At 36.0% G+C, this 21,878-nt stretch overlaps 1 protein-coding gene across 2 annotated transcripts in view; it reads right to left on the minus strand.

Annotated features, from left to right (window-relative positions):
- The window catches only part of FAAH2 (fatty acid amide hydrolase 2), a 67,707-nt gene extending 56,154 nt beyond the window's left edge, over positions 1-11,553 (minus strand). Inside the window, exons 1-2 of one of the 2 annotated variants that reach the window (XM_039858710.1) lie at positions 11,219-11,553; positions 4,647-4,729 (exon numbers count right to left, since the gene is read on the minus strand). In XM_039858710.1, coding sequence (XP_039714644.1) covers positions 4,647-4,729; positions 11,219-11,410 — 275 coding nt within the window. In that variant the 5' untranslated portion in view covers positions 11,411-11,553. Of the gene's footprint in view, positions 1-4,646; positions 4,730-10,900; positions 11,050-11,218 lie in introns of those variants that run through there. The other variant, XM_039858711.1, reaches the window with a different exon arrangement.
- Between the last annotated feature and the right edge of the window lie 10,325 nt (positions 11,554-21,878).

Consider the following 21,878-nt stretch of genomic DNA (forward strand, 5'->3'; position numbering starts at 1 on the left):
AGGTCAGTCAGACTCAAAAGTCCTTTTCCTCCCAAGTACAAGACAGAAGTAGCAATATATACTTTCCAAAGGTCTTAAAAGCCCCATCATTAATATTGCCCAAACTTAAGCCACACATAATCAGTAAAAGCAGAGAACTCTAAGAGGAGTTTGTTATGGGCAGAAAGGAAACTAGGTACTGTCACCCATGGGCTCAATGCCACAGGCAGAACTAAACCCCTGACACTAAAGAAACCCCCAGAATTTCAGCCTATCTAAAGCCAGGTACCCCAGAGAAGAATCCTCACCCCTGCCTCTATGGACACAGGCTAAAAATGAGTCGTAAGGTGGTCACACCAGAATAATACATAGGCTACACAGTATGGGGTGGGTGAAAGACTGTACTGAGGTCTGAGAGGGCTTTTTTTCATACTATATATCCTGAACTCCTGCCCCGACCCAGTGATCTCAGTAGAGCAGAAGGGAGGAGAGCAAAATCCAAGGATTCCAACCCCATGTTCAGGCGAAAAGCTATACAGTATCTTTACTTGTATAGCAGAAGCTATACAGACTGCCGCCATCATCTGGTTTAGTCTTATTCATTTTTCAGAGTTCTGTTTTTATATCACTTCCTCCGGAGAGCCTTCCCCGACACCTTTCCAGTCCTGGATAGGTACAGCTCCTCTGTGCTTCTACAGTATTGTCTTCTTACCCTATCAGAGTCTTAATTCGACTGTGCTATGAACAATAGGTACTTGTATGTTGCAACCAGTAGACTGGGAAGTGAAATAGGTCAGGCTCTGTGTTTTATTCACCTTTATATCTTCCAACACCTAGCACGGTGTCAGGCACATAGTAGGCACTGAACAAATATTTGTGGGATAAATGAATGAAAGCGTTGGGTACTTTAGAAACATTTAATTTTGTAAAACTATACACCTCGAGGGGCCATATTAAGTTCCCATTTATAAAGAATGAAACAAAGCCTCAGAGAGGTTCAGAGATATATCATACAACTGCTAAATAGCAGAGGAAGAAACCCAACTTGGATCCTTGACTCTATACATATGTACTTTTGCTAATCTTACCACTTCTGGGCTCTAAGTCTCCCAGACAGTTTTCCTGGCCATTTTCCATGTTATTCAGTATTAGGAAGATATATCTACTGGCTAGAATGCATGATCGTACATGCTGCAGGGAGCAAGGTGTAAAACTCATAGCTAAAACTCACAGTTGATCACAATCCAAGATGACTTGAAAAGCTTGCAGAGGATTAGAGGAAGCTGCATTTTGAGTTCAAAGGTGAACACATTCTAAGAACAGATATCTTAAGGTATCATCTAATCAACTACTACATGTCGAATGATGTGCTAGATAATACAAATACCAAAATAATAAGATGATCCCTGCCATTGAGGAGCTCAATCTGGTAGGTCATACAATTAAAAGAACAGTGGCAATGCAGCCTCCAACCAAGCATTCTATACCACCACTTTATGATGAACTCAGAAAACTGTTTTCTATTGCCAACTGGCGCCCTCTTAGATCCTTCAAACACAAGGTGCTAGAAGACTGGAAGACAAAGAAGTGAAGAGATCTGCTTCATCCAGTTTGCTTGTTGTTCTTGATAACACTGTTGTAACAACGGCCTCTGATCCAGGCAAAAGTAGGTTTTTCCAGCTTCCTCTTTATGCAATCTAGAACCAGTCTCACTACACCCCTTACAGATACCAGTATTAGTCAGCTGGCAACTGCTGCTCAGAGGTCTGAATCGCAGCTCTGCTCTTTAAGCTTCTGAGGTATGAGCAGCAGCCAGGCAGTATCCTCTTCTCATGTATCTGGGTCCTAGCTCTGCAGGCACCTCCTTTGAGCTTCTAAATTCTGAGAATCCCAATCTCTTCCCTTTGTTCTCTCAGATCTAGAGGTGGTAGCTGTTTCCTGCACTCATTATCTCTGTGTTGCTCCAGTGCTATAATTTTGGTTTTTTTTTTTCATTCCTTAAACACTTATTTCAACAAATCTGTATATTATATTCTTTAAAATAGCGTGGTTTTGGACCCTGCATGAAATGCGAGTGACAAGAGCACAATGTGCTCTAGGAGCTCAGAGGTAGACACCTCATTTAAACTGAGATGATTAAATAAAGTAAAATTAAGATTTGAGCTGAGTTCTCAAAAAATAATTCAGCCAAATATAAAAGAAATGGGGAAAGGAAATGTATTCCAGGCAGAAAGAAAACATATTCAAAGTTAGGGAGATTAGAGAGAGCACAGCAGGTCAGAGGAAGTGAAGTAGCTCAGTATGCTACAGAATAGGAAGTAACAGAGAATGCTGGCATGATGAGAAATGAGAAGAGCCAGTAAAACTTGATAACTGACTGAAGTTAAGAGACAGACTTTGGAAAGGAAGGAATAAGGTGGATCCCAGGGTTGCATCCAGGTATCTTGCTTGTGTGACTAGGTGGAAGAACAGGTTTGGGAAGAAGATGGTACAGTGATAAATATTTTCTGATCAGTCAATCAAGAATAGAAAGAGAAAACTAGGAACCAGCAGATTTAGAGTCCATATTTTCTGCTTCTACTTTTCTTCGTAGCTGTGTGACTGCAATCACTGAGAGCCAGTTTTAGTACCAAGTAAACTACAGATAGCAATACAGTAGAACTGTGTATAATCATGAGGATAGCTTCATTTATTGAGCTCCTGTTGTAATAACAACCATTACAATAACAATAGCTAAACTGATTGATTGATGTAAGGTTCTGTGTTGGGTGCTTTACATATATTTTTCATTCATTTTAATGCCAATATTATAAATTTCAAATAAAATAGAAACATCATAATTAGCACAAGAAAGCCATTTTGGTGTGTGCTAAGGGAGGCAGGAAAAAAACACTGATGTTACACATAGCATGGACAAACTTAACAAAATTATATTTAAACATCTCTCCTAGAAGTATCTGTCTTCTCTCTCTCCAAATCTTCAATCCCTTGACACATACTGCCTGCCCCATTTCTTCCACCTACCCACCCCCAGCAGCCTCTCCACTCTCTTCTTTGTAGGCCCACATCATCACTCACTTTCAATGAGAATGGCAATTTAATTATTTCACACAGAAACAAGTTCCACAACAAAAGACCCCCTTCCTTAGGACTCATACTCCTTAAAATACAATAGAAAAATATAAATAAGAGAATTTCCTTCTCTGTCTCAGATGTTTAAATATATACTCTGTCAATGAATTAACTACAAACCACATTTCAAATAAAAACCCAGCGCAGAATCTGAGGAAATATCTCTGGATGATGGGATCAGTACAGAGCTGGTCCATAGAAGAAGGAAAGGGACAAGGAAGAGCTCCTGGAACATAAAGACTCTCTGCACTTCTGTTTCTGTGAACTTTGGCATCAGATGTCTGTACATTTGTATTACGGCTCTGTCACATAGTAGCTGTGTGACCCTAGGTAACTAACTTAACTTCTCTGGGACACATTTTTCACAACTATAAAGTAGGAAATATAATTTTTTTTGGAAAAGCTGTTGAAGTGTTAAATAAGAAAGAATATATAAACTAAACCATAAAGCAAAAATCCATTTGATGTAGTGTTCATATTTCATAAAAAATATTTTAAATGTTTATAATTTTATAATACTGGTTATTTTTTATTTTATTTATATATACAGTAACCATCTATGTCAAGTGATAATAGTTTTCAAAATTTTGTTGCAATATAAATTTTCATTTAAAACTAATTGACTTAAGTTAAAATAAGTTATTTAATTTTAATAAGTATATTAACAATTTCAGAGTTGCTGTGCAAAAAAGACAAGAATCTTTTTTTTAATAGGAACCATTTTTATTAAACTTTGTCAGAGAATGTGATAGGTAGATACCATTTGGCGCCTGAACCTGAAGCTAATTATTCCTGGTTCTATAAATTAGTTAGTTAATATCTTTGATCAAATTTAATTTTGAAAATTGATTTGCCACATGACAGTGATGATCGCATAATCCAAGACCAGTACAGATGTTAAACAAGAACACATAAAAACTTACAAGCAATGTGGCTTACTAAAAAAGACAAGAATCTTAAAGGTGCTATATGAATGACTGAGATCAGGAAAATGCCACCCTATGTCACGGTATGATAAGAACTGTGCTGTGTAGGATGCCACAGAAAAACAAATTCAAGTTTTGTCTTTCTAATACCTCACAGCTCCCTAGAAGGGTTTACTTGGCAAATGAGACATATAAATCAGACACCTAATACCTTTTTAAAATAGCATATGCTATACTAAATCCACATCAGAAAATGTGGTAGTAAGGGAAGTTTCTCCTATTAGAGTAGCTATCAGACTCATTAATTCAGTAAGCATTCAGTGATGCCTACCAAGTTTTAGACCTTGTTCTGGATGTTGTATATGTAAAAATCAAGGAAATGTATTCCTCGCCATCAAAGATCTTAAAGTCAATGAGGGGCGAGGGGTGAGAGGAGGCAGGCACATAAGCATAAAAGCTCAACAAAGGGCAGGAAGTGCTGAATTATAAGTCAGGGAAGGTCCCAGTGGGAAACCAAAGGAAGGACACAGGGAAGAGGAATCCAGGAAATATGCCAAGATGGCAATGGCCAAAGAAATAGAAAAACCACGAAAGAGTAAAAATGCTTACCGGTATTTTACAATTCCGTTGATCAGTGGGTTCACATCCATAATTCTGTTGATATAAGCCTGAATAACATCTATGCATTTCACCTACAAAATATAATAATTTATTTAACAGGTGTTTATTTAAAGAACAACGTATCCATTCAACAATGTGTAACGAAAGCCTTCTATGTGCATTAATCGCTTTTTATTTAGGACATCTTCAATGAATTATCCAGTGCAGTCTACTGTGAGGGGGTAAATGATATTTTCTTTCAAGCTAAGAAGTCAGAAATATACCAGCATTAGAACGCTATGAAAAACAGGTCTGGATGAAAAGTGTAAACTCCCATCTAAGTAAATAGAAATTAGAGTCCAGAGATATTATCTATATGTACTCAACTAGTACATATTTTTCTAGTGAATAACTAATAAAATGATAGATATCATTTTATAGTAATACCCTAAAACTTAACATTATACATAATCTTTGCCAAGTCTAGGAGTTGAGGAGTGGAGATGTAAAAATGCATTAAGGCACAGTCTCAAAATAAAATAAAGGACACCAAGTTAAATTTTAATTTCAGATGAATAGATAATAATTTTTAGTATAAGTATGTCCCAAATATTGCAAGGGGATAATTATACTAAAAATCATGTTTATCTGAAATTAAAATTTAACTTGGTGTCCTGTATTTTTTTTTTTTGCTAACTCTGGCAACCTTTGGCCAAGGATCCTTAGGTTAGGAATGTGAAAACAGGTAAGACAGGTAAACCACCTGGGGGGAATCTTAGGATTAGTATTTACTTATTATGTACAATTATAGTTTCAATGGTAATTCTTATATATGGGACAATAAGCATTAAGAAATTAAAAAGCAAAGTAGAACTCCCAAATAAAGAGGAAAGAAAATGAAATAAAAAGAAACTAGATCAAGCCAGAAAAAAATAAGGAAAGAGAAAAGGAGAAAGTAAGTATAATAAATTGTAAACATGATATCAAATGGAAAGAATTAAACCAATAACATTATAATAAGTGAGGAATGAATTCCTCTATCAAAGGGCAGAGACTTATCAAATTTGGTTGGGAAAAAAATCAGCTCAGCTGTATATTGTTTACAAGAAATTCACCTGGTACAGAAAGACAATGAAAAGTTAAAAATAAAGGTATGGACAAAGATATATTAGGTAAATTTAAACAAGAAAGCATAGACAGTACCATTACTATCAGATAAAGCAAATTTCTTTTTTAGGGAAGGAGTCTGATTATGCATTTCTCCCTTTTCTATTGGCATTTTTTATTCGTTTCATATACAGCACAATGTTTAAATATTTATATAATTTTTGTAGTGATCCCATCAGTTACTCTAGCACTCAGCTGGCACCACACGCATCCATTTAAATATTACTGACTGTATTCCTCATGTGGTACTAATTTGTACTTCATCCTTCACCTTTTTCACCCAGCCCCCATCCTCTCCACTCTGGCAATCACCACTTTGTTCTCTGTATCTGTGTGTCTATTTTCATTTTGTTTGTTAGCTTCTTTTGCTCCTTAGATTCCACATATAAGTGAAATCATATTGCATTTGTCTTTGCCTGGCTTAATTCACTTAGAATAATAATACCCTCCACATACATCCATATTGTCACAAAAGGCAAGATTTCATATTTTTTTTTTGTGGTTGAGTACTATTCCATTGTATATATGTACCGACCTCGAGCATCTTTTCATATGTCTACTGGCCATCTATATATCCTCTTTGGAAAAAATACCAATTCAGGTCTTCTGCTCATTTTTTAATTGGATTGTTTATATTTTTTGTGTTGAGTTCTTCATTTTGGATATTAATTGCTTATCAGATGTATCATAGGCAAATATCTTCTCCCATTCAGTAGGCTGTATTTTTGTTTTGTTGATGGTTTCCATTGTAAGGCTATCAATTAAAATTGAAGGTGAGAAAAAGAGCTTCCCAGACAAGAAAAAGCTAAAGGAATTCATCACCAACAGCCACTACTACAAGAAATGTTAAACTGCCTTCCTTAAAAAGAAGGGGGAAAACAAACAAAAACATAAATATGAATAAAGAAATGGCAATAACTATATACCTATCAATAATCACTTTAATATAAATGGATAACATGCTCTAAATAAAAGCCATAGAGTAGCTGAATGGATAAGAAAACAAGACCCACACACATGCTGTCTACAAGAGACCCACTTCAGATCAAAAGACACACACGAACTGAAAGTAAAGAGATGGAAAAAGATATTTCACAGAAATGGAAATTTAAAAAAGCTAGGTTAGCAATACTTATACCAGACAAAATAACTTTAAAACAAAGGCCATAATAAGAGACAAAGAAGGACATGTCATAATAATAAAGGGATCAATACAACAAGAAGATATAACCTTAGTAAACATAAACACCCAACACAGGAACACCTTCATATATAAAGCAATTATGGACCAACATAAAAGGAGAGATCAACAGTAATACAGTCATTGTAGGGGATTTTAACACCTCACTGACAGCAATGGACGGATCTTCCAGACAGAAAATCAACAAGGAAACAGCAACCTGAAATGACACACTATACAAGATGGATTTAACTGACGTTTTCTGAGTTTTTCACCCCAAAGTAACAGAATATACATTCTTCTCAAGTGCACATGGAACATTTCCCAGGATTGACCAAATGTTGGGCCACAAAATAAGTCTTAATAAATTTAAGAAGACTGAAATCATATCAAGCATCTTTTCTGATCATAATGGGACGAAACTAGAAATCGATTACAAGGAAAAAAAAACCTGAAAAATACACAAACACACAGAGGCTAAATAACATGCTACTAAACAATGAATGGATTAACAATGAGATCAAGGAAGAAATCAAAAGATACCTTGAGACACGTGAAAATGAAAACATGTAAGGCCAAATAAACAAACAATCCAGTTTAAAAATGAGTAGAAGACCTGAATACACATTTCTCCCAAGAGGACATACAGATGGCCAAGAGACATATGAAAAGATACTTAAGGTCACTAATCATCTTAGAAATGCAATGAGATATCCCGTCACACCTATCAGATGTCTGTCATCGATAAATCCCAAAACAATTGTTGGTGAGGATGTGGAGAAAAGGGAACCCTTGCACACTGTTTGAGATTACAAATTGGTAAAGCTACTATGGAAAACTGTTTGGAGGTTCCTCAAAAAATTGAAAGTAGAACTACCTTATGACCCAGGAATTCCACTTCTGGTATTTATCTAAAGAAATCCAAGACACTACTTTGAAAAGATGTATGTATTCCTATGTTCACTGCAGTATTATTTACAATAGCCAAGGTGTGGAAGCAACCTAAGTACCCATCAGTAGATGACTGGATAAAGAGGAGGTAGTATATATAAACAATTGAATATTACTTGGCCATAAAAAATAATGAAATCTCATCATTTGCAACAACATGAATGGACCTAGAAGGTATTATGCTAAGTGAATTAAGCCAGACAAAGACAAATACCATATGATTTCACTTATATGTGGAATCTAGAAACAAACAAACAAAATAAACAAACAAAACCTCCAGAAACAGACATAGTATACAGAGAACTGATGGTTGCCAGATGGGAGGGGGTGTTGAAGGATTGGGTGAAAAAGGCGAGAGATTAAGAAGTACAAATTGGTAGTTATAAAATATTCACAGGATGTAGAGTATGGTATAGGAAACATAGCCAGTATTATTGTAATAAATATATATGGTGTCAGATGAGTACTAGAATTATTGGGGTGAGTACTTGTAAAGTATGTAAATGTCTATTCACTATGCTATATACCTGAAACTAAATTAATATTGAATGTCAACTATAACTGAAAAAAATAAAAATTAAAAAGTATACATTGTGTGATTATTAGATGCAAAGTCAATTATCAAATGCAAAGTTTGTTTATTTACTGGATGTATATCAATTTTATATTTTGTAAGTAATTGTCTAAATTGTTTGAAAGTATATCTTGAATTTATTGGGGTAGTAATATTATTAATTTTGTTTTTTATTGTATAGATTATGCTCCCATTACTAAAGAATTTATAAAGAAACCCCTAATGGCATGGAAATAATAATTTTGAGAAAATAACATTTTTTAATAATAAAGAGACTTTATCCTCTAAAAAAAAGGCAAACCTTTGGCCTTCAGAGATATAGGGAAAACAGACTAGCGACTTAATGGCCTTTTCAAGCCCGCAGTAATAGTATAAAGACTGAAGAAGACAAGTGCCATCCCAATTGCAAATCCATGGTAAGTAAAAGACAGAAAAATACTTGAATTTTCCGAGGAAGGTCTCAAGGTAAATTGAAGATATCTGTACTTTAGAACTTTTCTTCACTCATTGTACAGGATTTACCCATTCATGTATCATTAGGCACCAAATGATAATATCTGAATGCATATGGGTAACATCTGAGTGAATAGATACAGTCTGTTGGAGTTAATACTCTTTAAATAGGTAATATTGTCAATTCCCTTATATTTACACTTCTTTCTTGATCTTAGAGTAATGTCTTGCTGTTTAATAAGAGAATTGGAGATAAAACATACAAAGTTCCTAGTACACAGTAGGCATTCTTATAAAGATAGCTGTTTATTATTCCATCTAGCACCCTAGAATTGAACAAAAGTACTGGAACTGACCCAGTCTCACATTAAATACTAGGTCAAATCATTATTAATTTTATAATGGCTTCCTCCCAGTCTCTGGCAATAAGACCAACAGGAAGCCAGCTTTCTCAAATATTCAGTGATGTAGGGCAGTGTTTCTTAATCTTGGTACTGTTGACATTTTGGTTCAGTTAATTCTTTGTTACGGCATGGGCTATTCTGTGTATTGTGGTATGTTTAGGAGCATCCCTGGTCTCTACCCACTGATGCAAAAGCACCTTCACCCAGTTGTGATACCCAAAAATGTCACTAGACATTGCCACATGTCCCTCAACTGCCCTAGTTGAGAGTCACTTCTCTAGAGAAATGAGGGAAGTGTCAAGAAAGGGCAGAAGTTGTTATTGTCCACATTGTGGCAGGCAGAACCTTGCAGGGACTGAAGGAAGACCAGGACAAATAAGACCTCATGACCTGTCCACTTAATACTTTCAGAACACTATTATATAAACTCTATGTAGACGATCTCTTCTCGTCGGTGAGCAAAAACATAGTAATAATGGCTGTCATTTCCAAAAACCTGATGATGATAATAATAGCCCAGACTTATATAGGACTATTATGCGAGGCAGTGTTTTTAAGAGTTTTACATAAATGAATTTAATTAACCCTCGCGACAACTCTATAAGGTAGATTCTATTATCAAGTTTATTTTCTCTGCGGAATATCAGAGGCACGAAAAGGTAATGGAATGTTTCCGAGACTGCATACCTAAATAGTAGGAGAGCCAGGATTTCTGAACCCAGGCAGTGTGACTGCAGAATCTAGCCTTCTCATCACTATGCTACACAGTCTACTATGGTGCCAGGTGCTTGACACGCATTATCTGCAATTGTCATGGTAATCCTTGCCCAGGGCTATAGAACTATAAAGAGACAGACCAAAATTTGAAACCTATTGTCTCTCCACTACATCATACTCCCCAACTGTTAGCAAAAGCAAGCATAGGGCACAAAAGGCTGGGAGGGCATACAGGAAAAAGGCAGGAAATGTCATTGAAAGGTTACCAGGAGCATAAAAAAGACATTCTGGATTATGATAATAAAGCAATAAGACGAAACAAAAGAGACAACAGAGGAATAAAGACGAGGGAAATAAAGAAAGAATACTACTATAATCCAAGATCTCTAGGGAATTAATTATTCATGATCCAGAAACAGATGGTCTTGCTTGCACAACTGTAGAAAGAACAATTGTTTGAGCTACTTAAATCATTGGATTAAGAATTTCCACCATTTTTTGTTTATTTGCGCAAATCGCTTTGCCTCGGGTTTCTCATATGTAACATGGGAACGATACCTAGAGAACTGCACCCGTGAGACGGAATATGTTAAAGTGCCATGCACGGCATTTGACAGGTACTATGCACTAAATAGATGGCAGCTACAGCTATTATTATCCTAGGGCAGATACTACCGACAGCAGGTATACATCTTTTAAACATAAACATCCCTTGAACAAGCAGCAGCAGGTAGGGCAGGGGCGGGAGTTGAGGGAGAGCCGGAATGCATGCTCAAGAGGGAATAAATTTCCCTGAGAAACAGTTTGTAAACCTCACCTGATTTATCCCCGTACAATTATTACGCAGAAACGGGACAAATGGGCAGGAAGGACTATGAGGAGGTGCCAAAAGAATCCAACTGAAGCCCGCAGCAGAAGCTCAGGGTATAAGCACACTACAACTCCCAGAAGTCTCCTTTTAGCCCCCAATGAATGCCTGTCCTATATCTCCCTGGTAGAGGGTGGAAAGGAAATTGATCTCCACCAAACCCAAACTCGTTACAACCATTTCCAGCACTAAACTTTCTGGCGTTTAGTTTCACTAAAAGACCTGTTTATCCACCCTCTTTTGAATCAGCCTGCATTGCACTCTCACCTTCCTCTGTCGGATCAGCTTGGCCAGCTGCACCCCCGAAAGCAGGAGTAATGGTTCACTCACAGGTCGTGTGATCATTGAGCCCAACTTGGGACCGCCAAAGGCTCGAACGGCTTGGCCTACGAGACCTATAAAAAAGCCCATAACTTGCAGGAGCCGAAACCGAATTCTGGCAGTGAACAGAGATGCCATTGCCAGCTGGATTCCTCACGGTCCTAGTGCTTGAGGGTTGCGTGCACCCTGAGCCAAATGAGGAGGAAAGACTAAGCAAGGAGGTGTTTAGGAATCCTTTCTTTTACCAGCAACTACCCGTATCTACCCACAATTCCACAGGAGCTCGTTTGTCATCATCTGATGAACCCTGAGCCAGAAATAGGGGCGGAGTAAAATCTTGCCAGCAACTGTCCGTGAGCGATGTAATACTTTGTCGTTGCTGCTGTAACCCCACCCAGAAAGAGATATGACAAAGCACGCTGGCTTCGGAGTTCTCGGTTCTGCCACTCGCTGGCCTTGGCCAGTTTACGCTGTGTTTCTGGTGCTCAGTTTGCTCAAATGAAAAATGGGAATAATTACTCTTACATCAAAGAGTTATGGTACACACTAGGTAATTAGCACAATTCACAGCAAATAGTATGTTATAAGCGGTAGTTGTTATAATTTGTTTCAGTTGTACCTGTGAAGGAAGTATTATGCTTTTGCAAGTAAATATTCAGTATGTTTAATAACTAAATAACAAGTATATACATATTGTCTATATCTGTATTATAAGATCACAAACAGATAGTACTGATGAATAAAAACATCTCTAGCACACGCCTCTCTCCTAAACTTCAAATACTTGAATCCAGTCTGTTTGACATCTCCATGTGAATGTCTCACAGATCCTTCAAATTTAACATGTCCAAAACTCATCACTTTCTCAAATCTGCTGCTTTGCAGGGTCATAAGCGGCATTTTCATCCAGCCAGTCAGCCATGCCAAAAATCAGGAAATCATACCAGGTCCTTTCTCTTTTCATGAATAGTCACCAAGTCCAGTTAATAACTTTCCCTCTTGTCTCAGCCCTTGCTCAGATCTTGATGACATTTCCTTGAATTTCTACAAATAACCAATTGACCACCCTGCCTTTATTCCGAATGTTCTTCCTAGTATGCGGATCTGACCATGTTACTCCCCGGCAATGAGTCTGCATTGATTCCCCACTTTCGTCAGATTTAAGCCTCACTTTGTCTGATATTGAATTATCTAATGATTAGTATCTGTAACTCTCTATACCTCATCCTTAGTACATTCTGTTCCTCATGTGCTACACTCCTGCCAAACTAAATTACCCAAACGGTCTTTCTTGTTGCCATATCTTTGCATATGCTTTCCCTACTTCCTCTTCATCTGACTCAGGACAAGAACCATCTTCTCCACGACATCTTCCCTGAACACCAAACTAGGTTTTGTGCCGCTCTTTTATAACTCCACACTCCACAGAGTAACAATATCACAGCAGTTATAACCTCTATTTACATGTTAGGTTTTTCTATCTACTTCCCATCCAGATGTAAACTCCTTGAAGAACAAGGTCACTCTAATTCATCTTCATATTGTCAGAGCCCAACACACTGCTTGTCTTGCAGTCAGTACAAGTTTGTAAATTGAAGGTATGAGTTTATGAAAGAATGAAGGCTGAAGATAGATAGGCCTTGAGCTTGGCATTTAAGGCTTTGAGTAGGCCAAATGTAAAAGCATCCCAGGAACCATCCTTTCATCTGCATAACTAAGGTGGATACTGAAGGCATCACCACAGCACTTCTAGCCTCCTTGGAAGCACCCAGTGAAATGCATATTAATCATGATAGGCACATCTGACAGGTCCTTAAACACAGCTGAGAGGGTAGATGGACAGAATCTAGGCTCCATTACAGTTTTGAGCAAATATTATAGCTGAGTGAATCATCTTTACCAGACAGAGTGTCAAAATCTTTCCTTTGTCTAACTTTTGATACTTTATCTAGATTGTAAATGACTATTATGTGAGTCTATAGTACAAAGAACACCCTTTATGGAGTATTGACCAGATAGATCTGGATTCAAATCCTATAATCCTAATCCTTAACCTACCTACCTACCTACCTGCGCTTGCAAGCGCACACACACGCACACACCCTTGTGCAAATCACTTTATTGGCTTTGAGTGTGTTTCCTACTTCGTGGTGTTACGAAGAGTAAATCAAATATGTATGTAAAGATTCTGATAGTACCTTCCCAATGCATCATAGCTCTTTATATTTTTTTGTACTGAGCAAAGAAACGCAGTCTAAGTTTAAGAAAAACAGATGAGAAAAATTATATTTTGTCCCAAAGAGGAAAAAGAATGAGAAATGCTGTTCGTGTGTGGGTGTGTGTGTGTCTAATCTTCCTATTAAAGTTGGGGAGGATTTATGTAATTCCACAATCTAGTTAAGAATTAAAAGTGGAAGATCAAGAATTATTCTTGACTCCTTCCTAAATTTCAGTTTCCACTATAGATCTTACAACTTAGTGTGTCTGCAACCTATTCTCTACTCTCCACTTACAGTGCTGCTACATGAATTATGTAATAGTTTCTTAAGTGGTCCCTTTAGTCTGTCCCTTTTCAAAACCATTCGTTACACTTAAATTTTATTTTTTTGATTAATGTTTCTATTTATACTGTTTTATTTGGCCTGTCTTTCATATCCTCATGAAAGTGGGTATTATCATTTTTACAGTTTCATAGGTGAAGAATTAATTCTCGGTATTGTTCAAATTTATATTTATTTGATTTAAAGTGATCATGGACACCTTTCTGATATGATTATGGCTCATTTATGACTTTTTTATAGTGAATTGCCGGTTCATGTCCCCTGTCAATTTTTCTATTCAGTTATCTTTAAAAACTTACTTGTTTGAGTTCTTAATTTAGTTAGGGTGTTAACCTTGTATATACCTTATATGTTTATAATATTTTCCCTAGTGAGTTGTCTTTTAATATCATTAAAAATTAAGTCAAAACATAAAGGTATTTTAAATATTGGTATAAACAAGTCTGTTTAACTTTCCCGTTGTGACTACATTCTCCAATATTATCCTTAGTATCCCTTCTCAACTGTTTATCAGTAACAACTCATTTATATTATCCTTATTGTTTGGACTTCTTTTTTGCAGAAAGTTCTTCCTACTGTACAGACAGATGCTAGCATGGAGTTGAGACCATTAAGGTTATAGTGATTGCTGTCTTTCCTAGTTTTACCACCTGCCAATTCCTCACACACACATCCTTTTCTCCAACTATACCAAAGTACTTGCAATTTCCCGAAATTGCAATTGCTATTTAAAATAATTAACATACTCTCTCATATATGTGCATGTTTTTATATATAGACTACATTGTATTGTGCTAATACAAATATTAAGATTATATCCAATGGACTGAATATCTCCCTCCCCAAATGAGTGGAAATTGTCTATGGTTAGGACCCTAACTCAGTCATCTCTATATCACCGGAGCCTGGAACAGGATTGGCACTCAAGGAGTGTTCATTTCATAATTGAATGAATTAATGGAACTATCCTAATTTTGTTTGAGATTTCCTAACAGAGTGTCCTCTCTCATGTACACAAAATGCTCAACCCACACCCATGTCCACATTACCCAATCCCCTTCTTAACCCATGACAGCCATTAATCTATTCTCCATTTCTATAATTATTATTTCATGAATATTATATAAGATAAATCATACAGCCTTGTAATTAATTGAGAATGACTACTTTCATTCAGCATAATTCACTGGAGATTCTTACAGTGTATATCGGTAGCTTTTTCCTTTTCATTGTTTAGTAGCATTCCATGATGTGGATATGCCACAGTTTGTTTAACCATCTTTCTATTGAAGAATATCTGGGTTTGTACATTTTGGGGCTATTATGAATAAAGTTGCTATGAACATTTATGTAAAGGTTTTCGTGTGAGCATAATTTTAATTTCTCCATGATAAATGCCAGAAGTGCAATTGCTATTTCATATGATAGATATCTTTTTTTAACTTTTTAAGAAACTTAAAAAACTTTTTCAGAATGACTGTACAATTTTATACTCCCATCAGCAATATATAAGTGATGCAGTTTCTCTATATCCTCACAGTAATTGCTACTGTCACTATTTTTTTTAAGACATTCCGATAGGTGTATATTGATATCTCATTGTGGTTTAATCTTGCATTTCCCTGAGAGCTAATGATGTTTCATGTGCTTACATGCCATCTATATATTCTCTTTTTTTGCATTTTTAGTTAGATTTATTGGGGTGACATTGGTTAATAAAATTGTATAGGTATCAAGTGTACAATTCAATAATATGTTATATGCACTGTGTGTTCACCACCCAAAGTTAAATTTCCTTCTGTCACCATATATTTGACCCCCTTTACCCTTATCTACCTCCTCCACTTCCCTCTGGTAACCACTAAACTGTTGTCTGCGTCTGAGTCTCTGTCTCGTTTGTTTGTTGCTTTCAGTTTTATATCCCACATATGACTGAAATCACATGGTTCTCAACTTTTTCTGTCTGACTTATTTAGCTTAGCATGATATCTCAGGATCCATCTACACTGAAAATTCTCTTCATTTCTTTGTCTATTTTCTAATTGTATTTTCTTAACAGAGTTTTAAGATTTCTATATATAATTCAGATACTAGTCTTTTGTCAGACATCTGTCAGATATCTATAGCTTGTCTTTCTATCGTCTTTACCAAACCTTTATAGAAAAGTTTTTAATATTGGTTTGATTCGACTCATCATTTAACTTCATGATCCACTTTGAGTTAAATTTTAGGAGGTAGACTCAGATAGATTCATTTTTTTTTTGAGCCTATAGATCCAACTATTCCAGCACCATTTGTTAAAAGGCCTATCTTTACCTCCATTGAATTGTTTTTACACCTTATTTGAAAAATCAACTTGACATAATTGAGTGTGTCTATTTCTGGGTTTTCTGTTCTGTTCCATTATTTTGTGTGTCTGCCTTTCCACCAATACCACACAGTCTTTATTATAAGAGCTACATAATGTTTCCAAATTGGGTAGATTCCTTGTTTTATTTTTGCTTTTCAAAAACATTCGAGCTATTCTTATTTCTTTGTCTTTCCATGTAAACTTTAGAATAATCTTATCTATATATACATTCTTACTAGAATCTTGATAACAATTTTGTTAAATCTGTATTAATTTGGAGAGAATTCACACTTTTATTATGTTGGGTCTTCCAATTAGCGTATGTTGCTTATCTTTTCATTTATTTATATTGTCCTTAATTTCTTTCACCAGCATTGTGTAGTTTTCAGGAACAAGTCCAGTATATATTTTTACATTTACAGCTAAATATTTTATTTTTTGCGTGATTGAAAATGGTAATGTATATTTAATTTTGGTGTTCATATGTTAATTGCTAGCATATACAAATACAAGCAACTTTGATGAAATCACTTATTACTGCTAAGTTTTTTAATAGATTCTATATAGATTTTCTATATAAACAATCATGTCAACTGAAACTAGAGTAGTTTTGTTACTTCCTTTCTGATCTGTATGGATTTTCCTTAACCTTGCCTTATTGCATTGGTTGGAACTTCTGGCACTATATTGAATGAGTGGTGAGAACAGAAATTTTTATCTTGTTCCTAATCGTGGGGATAGAGCACTCAGATTTACACGACTGTATATGTTACCCACAGGTTTTTTAGATTGTCTTTATCAAGTGGAAATTCTCCTTTATTCTAATTTTTTTGAACATATTTATCATGAATAGGTATTGAATTTTGTCAATTTTTCTACATTAATCGATATGCTCATGTAAACTTTATTCCTTAGTCTACCAATACAATGGATTCATTCATTGACTTGAAATATTTAACTAGCCCTGTATCTCCAGAATAAACCCCACATGGTCATGGTGTATAATTATTTTTATATATTGCTGAATTCTATTTGCTAATATTTTGTTAAGGAGTTTCTCATCTATATTCACAAAAGATGTTGGTCTTAATTTTCTTTATTAGTCTTTCTTTATTTGAATTTGGTATCAGAGTAATAATACCTTTATAAAATCAATTAGAAAATATTGCCTCCTCTTCTATTTTCTAGAAGAGGTTGTATAGAATTGGTCTTCTTTAAACCTTTGCTATAATTCTTCACTGAAATCATCTGGGCCTAGAGATTTCTTTCGGGGAAATTTTTATATTATAAATTCAATTAACTATTAAATTATATGGGTATTCAAGTTATCTATTTCATTTGGATGAGCTGTGGTAGATTGTGTTTTTTGAGTAAATGCTCCTTTTTACCTAGTTGTCAAAATTGTGAGTTAATAATATTCCCTTGTTATCCTCTGATGTTTGCTGCTTCTGTAGTGATATCTCTCGTTTCACTTCTGATATTAGCTATTTGTGTTCTCTCTTTTTTCTTTATAAGCCTTCCTGGAATTTTATCAATTTTATCAATATTTTCCAAGAACAAATTCTTTGTTTCATTGATTTTTTCCTATTATCTGCCTGTCTTCAATTTCACTTATGTCTGCACTTATCTTTATTTTCTTCCGAATGCTTCTCACACTTGCTTTGTTCTAGTTTGCTTTTCTTTTTCTAAGTCCTTGAGGAGAAAGATTAGATTAGGGATTTGAAACTTTTCCTCTTTTGTAACATGTGCATTTAGCACTATAAAATTCTGCTTTTACCTATGTCTCACTAGTCTTGATATGTTCTAATTTAATTTTCATTCATTTCAATGTATTTATTTCTATTGAGACTTCCTCTTTGGTGTGTGGATTATTTAGGAATATGTTGTTTATTTTGTAAGTGTTTAGAGAACTTCTGGTTATCTCTCTGTTATTGATTTTTATTTTGGTTCCATAGCAGTCAAAGAATACACTCTGCCTGATTCTAACTTGTTAAATTTGTTGAGGTTTTGTGGCCAGCATCTTTTAGGGGAACTCGAAAGTGTATATTCTATTGTTTTTGTGTAGAGTGTTCTATGAATTTTGAGTATGCATCTTTGGATAGTTTTTATTTTTAGTATTTGCTCTAGGTATTATATTATATGTACATAACTTAAGTCTACTGGTGTCATAATATATGAGTTCAAGTGAAGTATAAAAACCTTATTGTGAAATCCAATTCAAGGAAGCAATGTAGAAGAATCCTGAATTCACCCCTTCCCATGAACACACCAAATCTACAGCTACATAAGGATTCATTTCCTTTGAAAAACAAAACAACAGAAAAACTAGATGGTCTACCTTTACACATTAGGTAAACAAGAAACAACCCACGTCAATGTGGATTGGAAATGCTGAGACAAAATCTCACCCTAAATCCCTCCCCCAGCACAGCAACTCACAATCAATAGGGAACTCACAACCCCAATCTTCTTCCTGAGGAGTTAAGTCATTTAAACCCTCATACCTCAACTTTTAAGAATTTCACCCGGGAGACATACCCACAAAACATATAGTTTTTTTTCCCAAAACATATAGTTTTAAAAGCCAAAGGAGCTTGTGTCCACAAAACTCACAAGGCTATGGCAAACTGAAAAACAGTTTGTAAGGGGCTCACATGCAGAGTCACACACCCGAGGGGCCAAAGCCTAGCACAGAGGCTGCTGACTAAAGGGAAATGTGATTCTTTACATATGAGAGATTCTTACATATAACAACAACAACAACAACAACAACAACAACAACAATAATAATAAAGAAGACCTCAACTAGGACTGGAATCAGGACTTGTAGTGGGGAGCTGTTGTGCTTATGTTGATTGCAAAGCCATATGGGAAGAACTCTTTTTTTATAATAGCCATCTTTCCTTCTTTTTCGCTATAAAATAATTTTCTCTTCTTTGTTTTAACAAACTTGCATGTGGCTCATCATGGCTGCATGTTCCTAATTGCAATTCTCTCTCTTTTCCTGAATAAATTCTTTTTGTTGGAGGAATATCTAGCTTTTTAAATTAAGGTCAACATTGGTTGCTCATATGTGGATCCAGAGAAGAACCTCCAATAACTCTAGGGCTGGTGAGAAAATAGGTGAGGTGCCCATATAGTCCTTTGATCTCACTGTTTTTCCTGTCCACCAAGTAGTTTAAGGGGAAGTTTTTTCTTGAATCCAAGATTGTACTCTCTTTGCATTTTGAAGCTCTCAAGGCTTTATTCAGGGTCTGTTCAGAGGCGTCATACTTTTCTGTTAAAGGTACTGTTTGTCTTTTGACACTTTGGCCTGATTCCTTCAGGATTAGGCTGTTGCTTGAAACTGGCTAACCTCCAGCATGACCCCCTTGAAACAAAACTGTTTCTACTGAAAATAGCTAGCCTTTAGTTTAGTACTAGACCAGACTGTCTCATTTCAGTGTTCTTTAGTCTTCGTCGTGACCTATCCAAGATCATACTTTTCTAGTAGAACTTTGCTGTTCAGCCTCTAGCCTGACTCCCTTGGGACTGAGTTGTGACTTTGAAACTGTGCTGCTTTGGCCCTTGGCCTAACCCCTTCAAGATCATACTGTTCTAAGTTGGACAGACTGGCATTCAGTTTAAGAACTGTTTGAGCTGTTTAAGCTGTTTGAATTGTTTAGGCTGTTTTGGGCCTTTGCTTTAGAGAAAATCCTCTGGAAATGAGGTCTCGGTTATCTAAATACTTTCTGGGTGCCTCCCTACAGAGACCCTGGGCAATTTTATGTTTAGAAGCTATGGTCATTTCTCATGCTCATATCTAACTAAATGGACTGATTTGACAAAAGTAATTCAGAATACCAATGGTCATTATGGGGAACTTTTGAGACCCTCAAACTTACTTTTCTTAAACTGAATTGGACAACCATAGCTCTGAAATTGGCCAAACAAAATGGAACACATATTTTGATTAGTATTTTGAGGCTTCCAGATGTTGCCAGGAGTCTGTTGTCTCTTTGCAAAGTAAAGTTTTAAGATAACTGAGGCAAACAAACATTTAAAGAAAGAGATGTTTTTCAAAACCTTGTGTTCTTTGCCTCTGGTACTATCTTGCCTCTTTTCCATGGATTCTTTGTCTCAGGCTCCACCTCCAGTGCCATCTTTTTTGCCTCTAAAAGCTTCTTTGTCTCTAGCTTTGCTTCCTGTGCCATCCTCCTCCCCCTCTGAACCTTTCTCCACTCCCTTCTTCTCTGAAACTATCAGTATGTGCTTCTTTATACTTAAGCCTTCTGAGTATCCTAATAAACCCTAGGTTTCTTATGTTTCCTAGACTAAGGCCAAATTGTAACACATAGTTAAAGAGTTTCCTAAAGTAGCTGAGGATCGTTGCAGATTTGCTGAGGTGTTTAATACAGTTATCCAAACTTTTAAACCTCATTTATCAAATTTATATCAGTCTACATACTTGTTGGTGAGGGTCAGGCTCAGCATTGGATGAAAACTGCCAGTTGGGGAAATCCTCAAGAGTTATTAGCATTACAACCAAGAGTCTACCCTGCTGACTTGTCCTATGATTAGAGTCATACGATTGCTAAACACCATCAGTGAGCAATACCTAGGGCTTCCCCAAAGCCAACTGATGGGGATAAAATTTAGGCTTGTACACAAAAACCTGATGAACCTGTTCATAATTAATATAATTGACTTCAGGTTGTTTTCAAAAGAAATTGTGGTTTTCCTTTAGTCGCTGATTCCATTCAGGTAGCCTTCGACTCTGTTTATTAACAGGTTGAATTGAGACTTTTTTTCTCTTACTCAAAACAACCAAAATTGAATAGGAAACCATGTCTACTCAAGGTTTAGTTAATGTGGCATATCAGCTTGCTCACAGACTAGATGAGTCACCTAGGGTAAGACCATTAAAATTCTTAATTTTCAACTCTTATATAAAACCAAAAACCCGGTTTCTGCTATTATTGCAAAAAGTCAGAACACTGAAAGAGATTGTCATAAATTTAACCACTTTACGTGCTCTCAGCATTCTAACCAGTCTTTCCAAGTCCTCCTAATTTCAAATGAGGAGGCTCTAAGAAAATACAGGGGCTGTTCCCAACCCTTCCTCTTAATAGGCTTCGAGTATCTTTTCTCCAAATTGAGAACAAATCTCCCTGTGTCTTTATTGACACCAGAGCTACATTCCCAGTGCTCAAACCCACAGCTATAAAGCAGGCCACAGGCTCAGAGTAATACAACACTTCAAGTACTGGGAATTGCTAATAAACATCAATAAGTCCTTGTATATAAACCTACCCTTTTTTTAAGGATTTTAAAGAGATACTCATTAGTTTTCTCATTAGTTCGTTTGCCCCTATTCATTTATTAGGCCAAGCCTTCTTAGAAAAGTATGATGCCAACATTCTTTTCTCTCAAAAGAAGGAAATCAACTTAGAATTTGAAGGTAGTCTTCGAAATGGCTATTCAGGTGAATTAAATGAGCTTGAGCATTTTTTATTTGCTCCATTTCTGACAACAGTATAGCAGAATCTGGGAGCACTATTAATTTGTGCCGTTGGATCAGTTGCCATCCTCTTTATGGGCAAAATCTTCAACCGATATTGGCAGAATCCACAGTGTACCTATCAAGACTCAAATAGATCCCTCAAAACTCCTTCCCAAAATCAATCAAGATCTCTTAAGAGGCCCTTCAAGGTAT

The sequence above is a fragment of the Pteropus medius genome, unplaced genomic scaffold (genome assembly GCF_902729225.1).
Source record: "Pteropus medius unplaced genomic scaffold, Ma_sr-lr_union100, whole genome shotgun sequence".
Taxonomy (NCBI): domain Eukaryota; kingdom Metazoa; phylum Chordata; class Mammalia; order Chiroptera; family Pteropodidae; genus Pteropus; species Pteropus medius.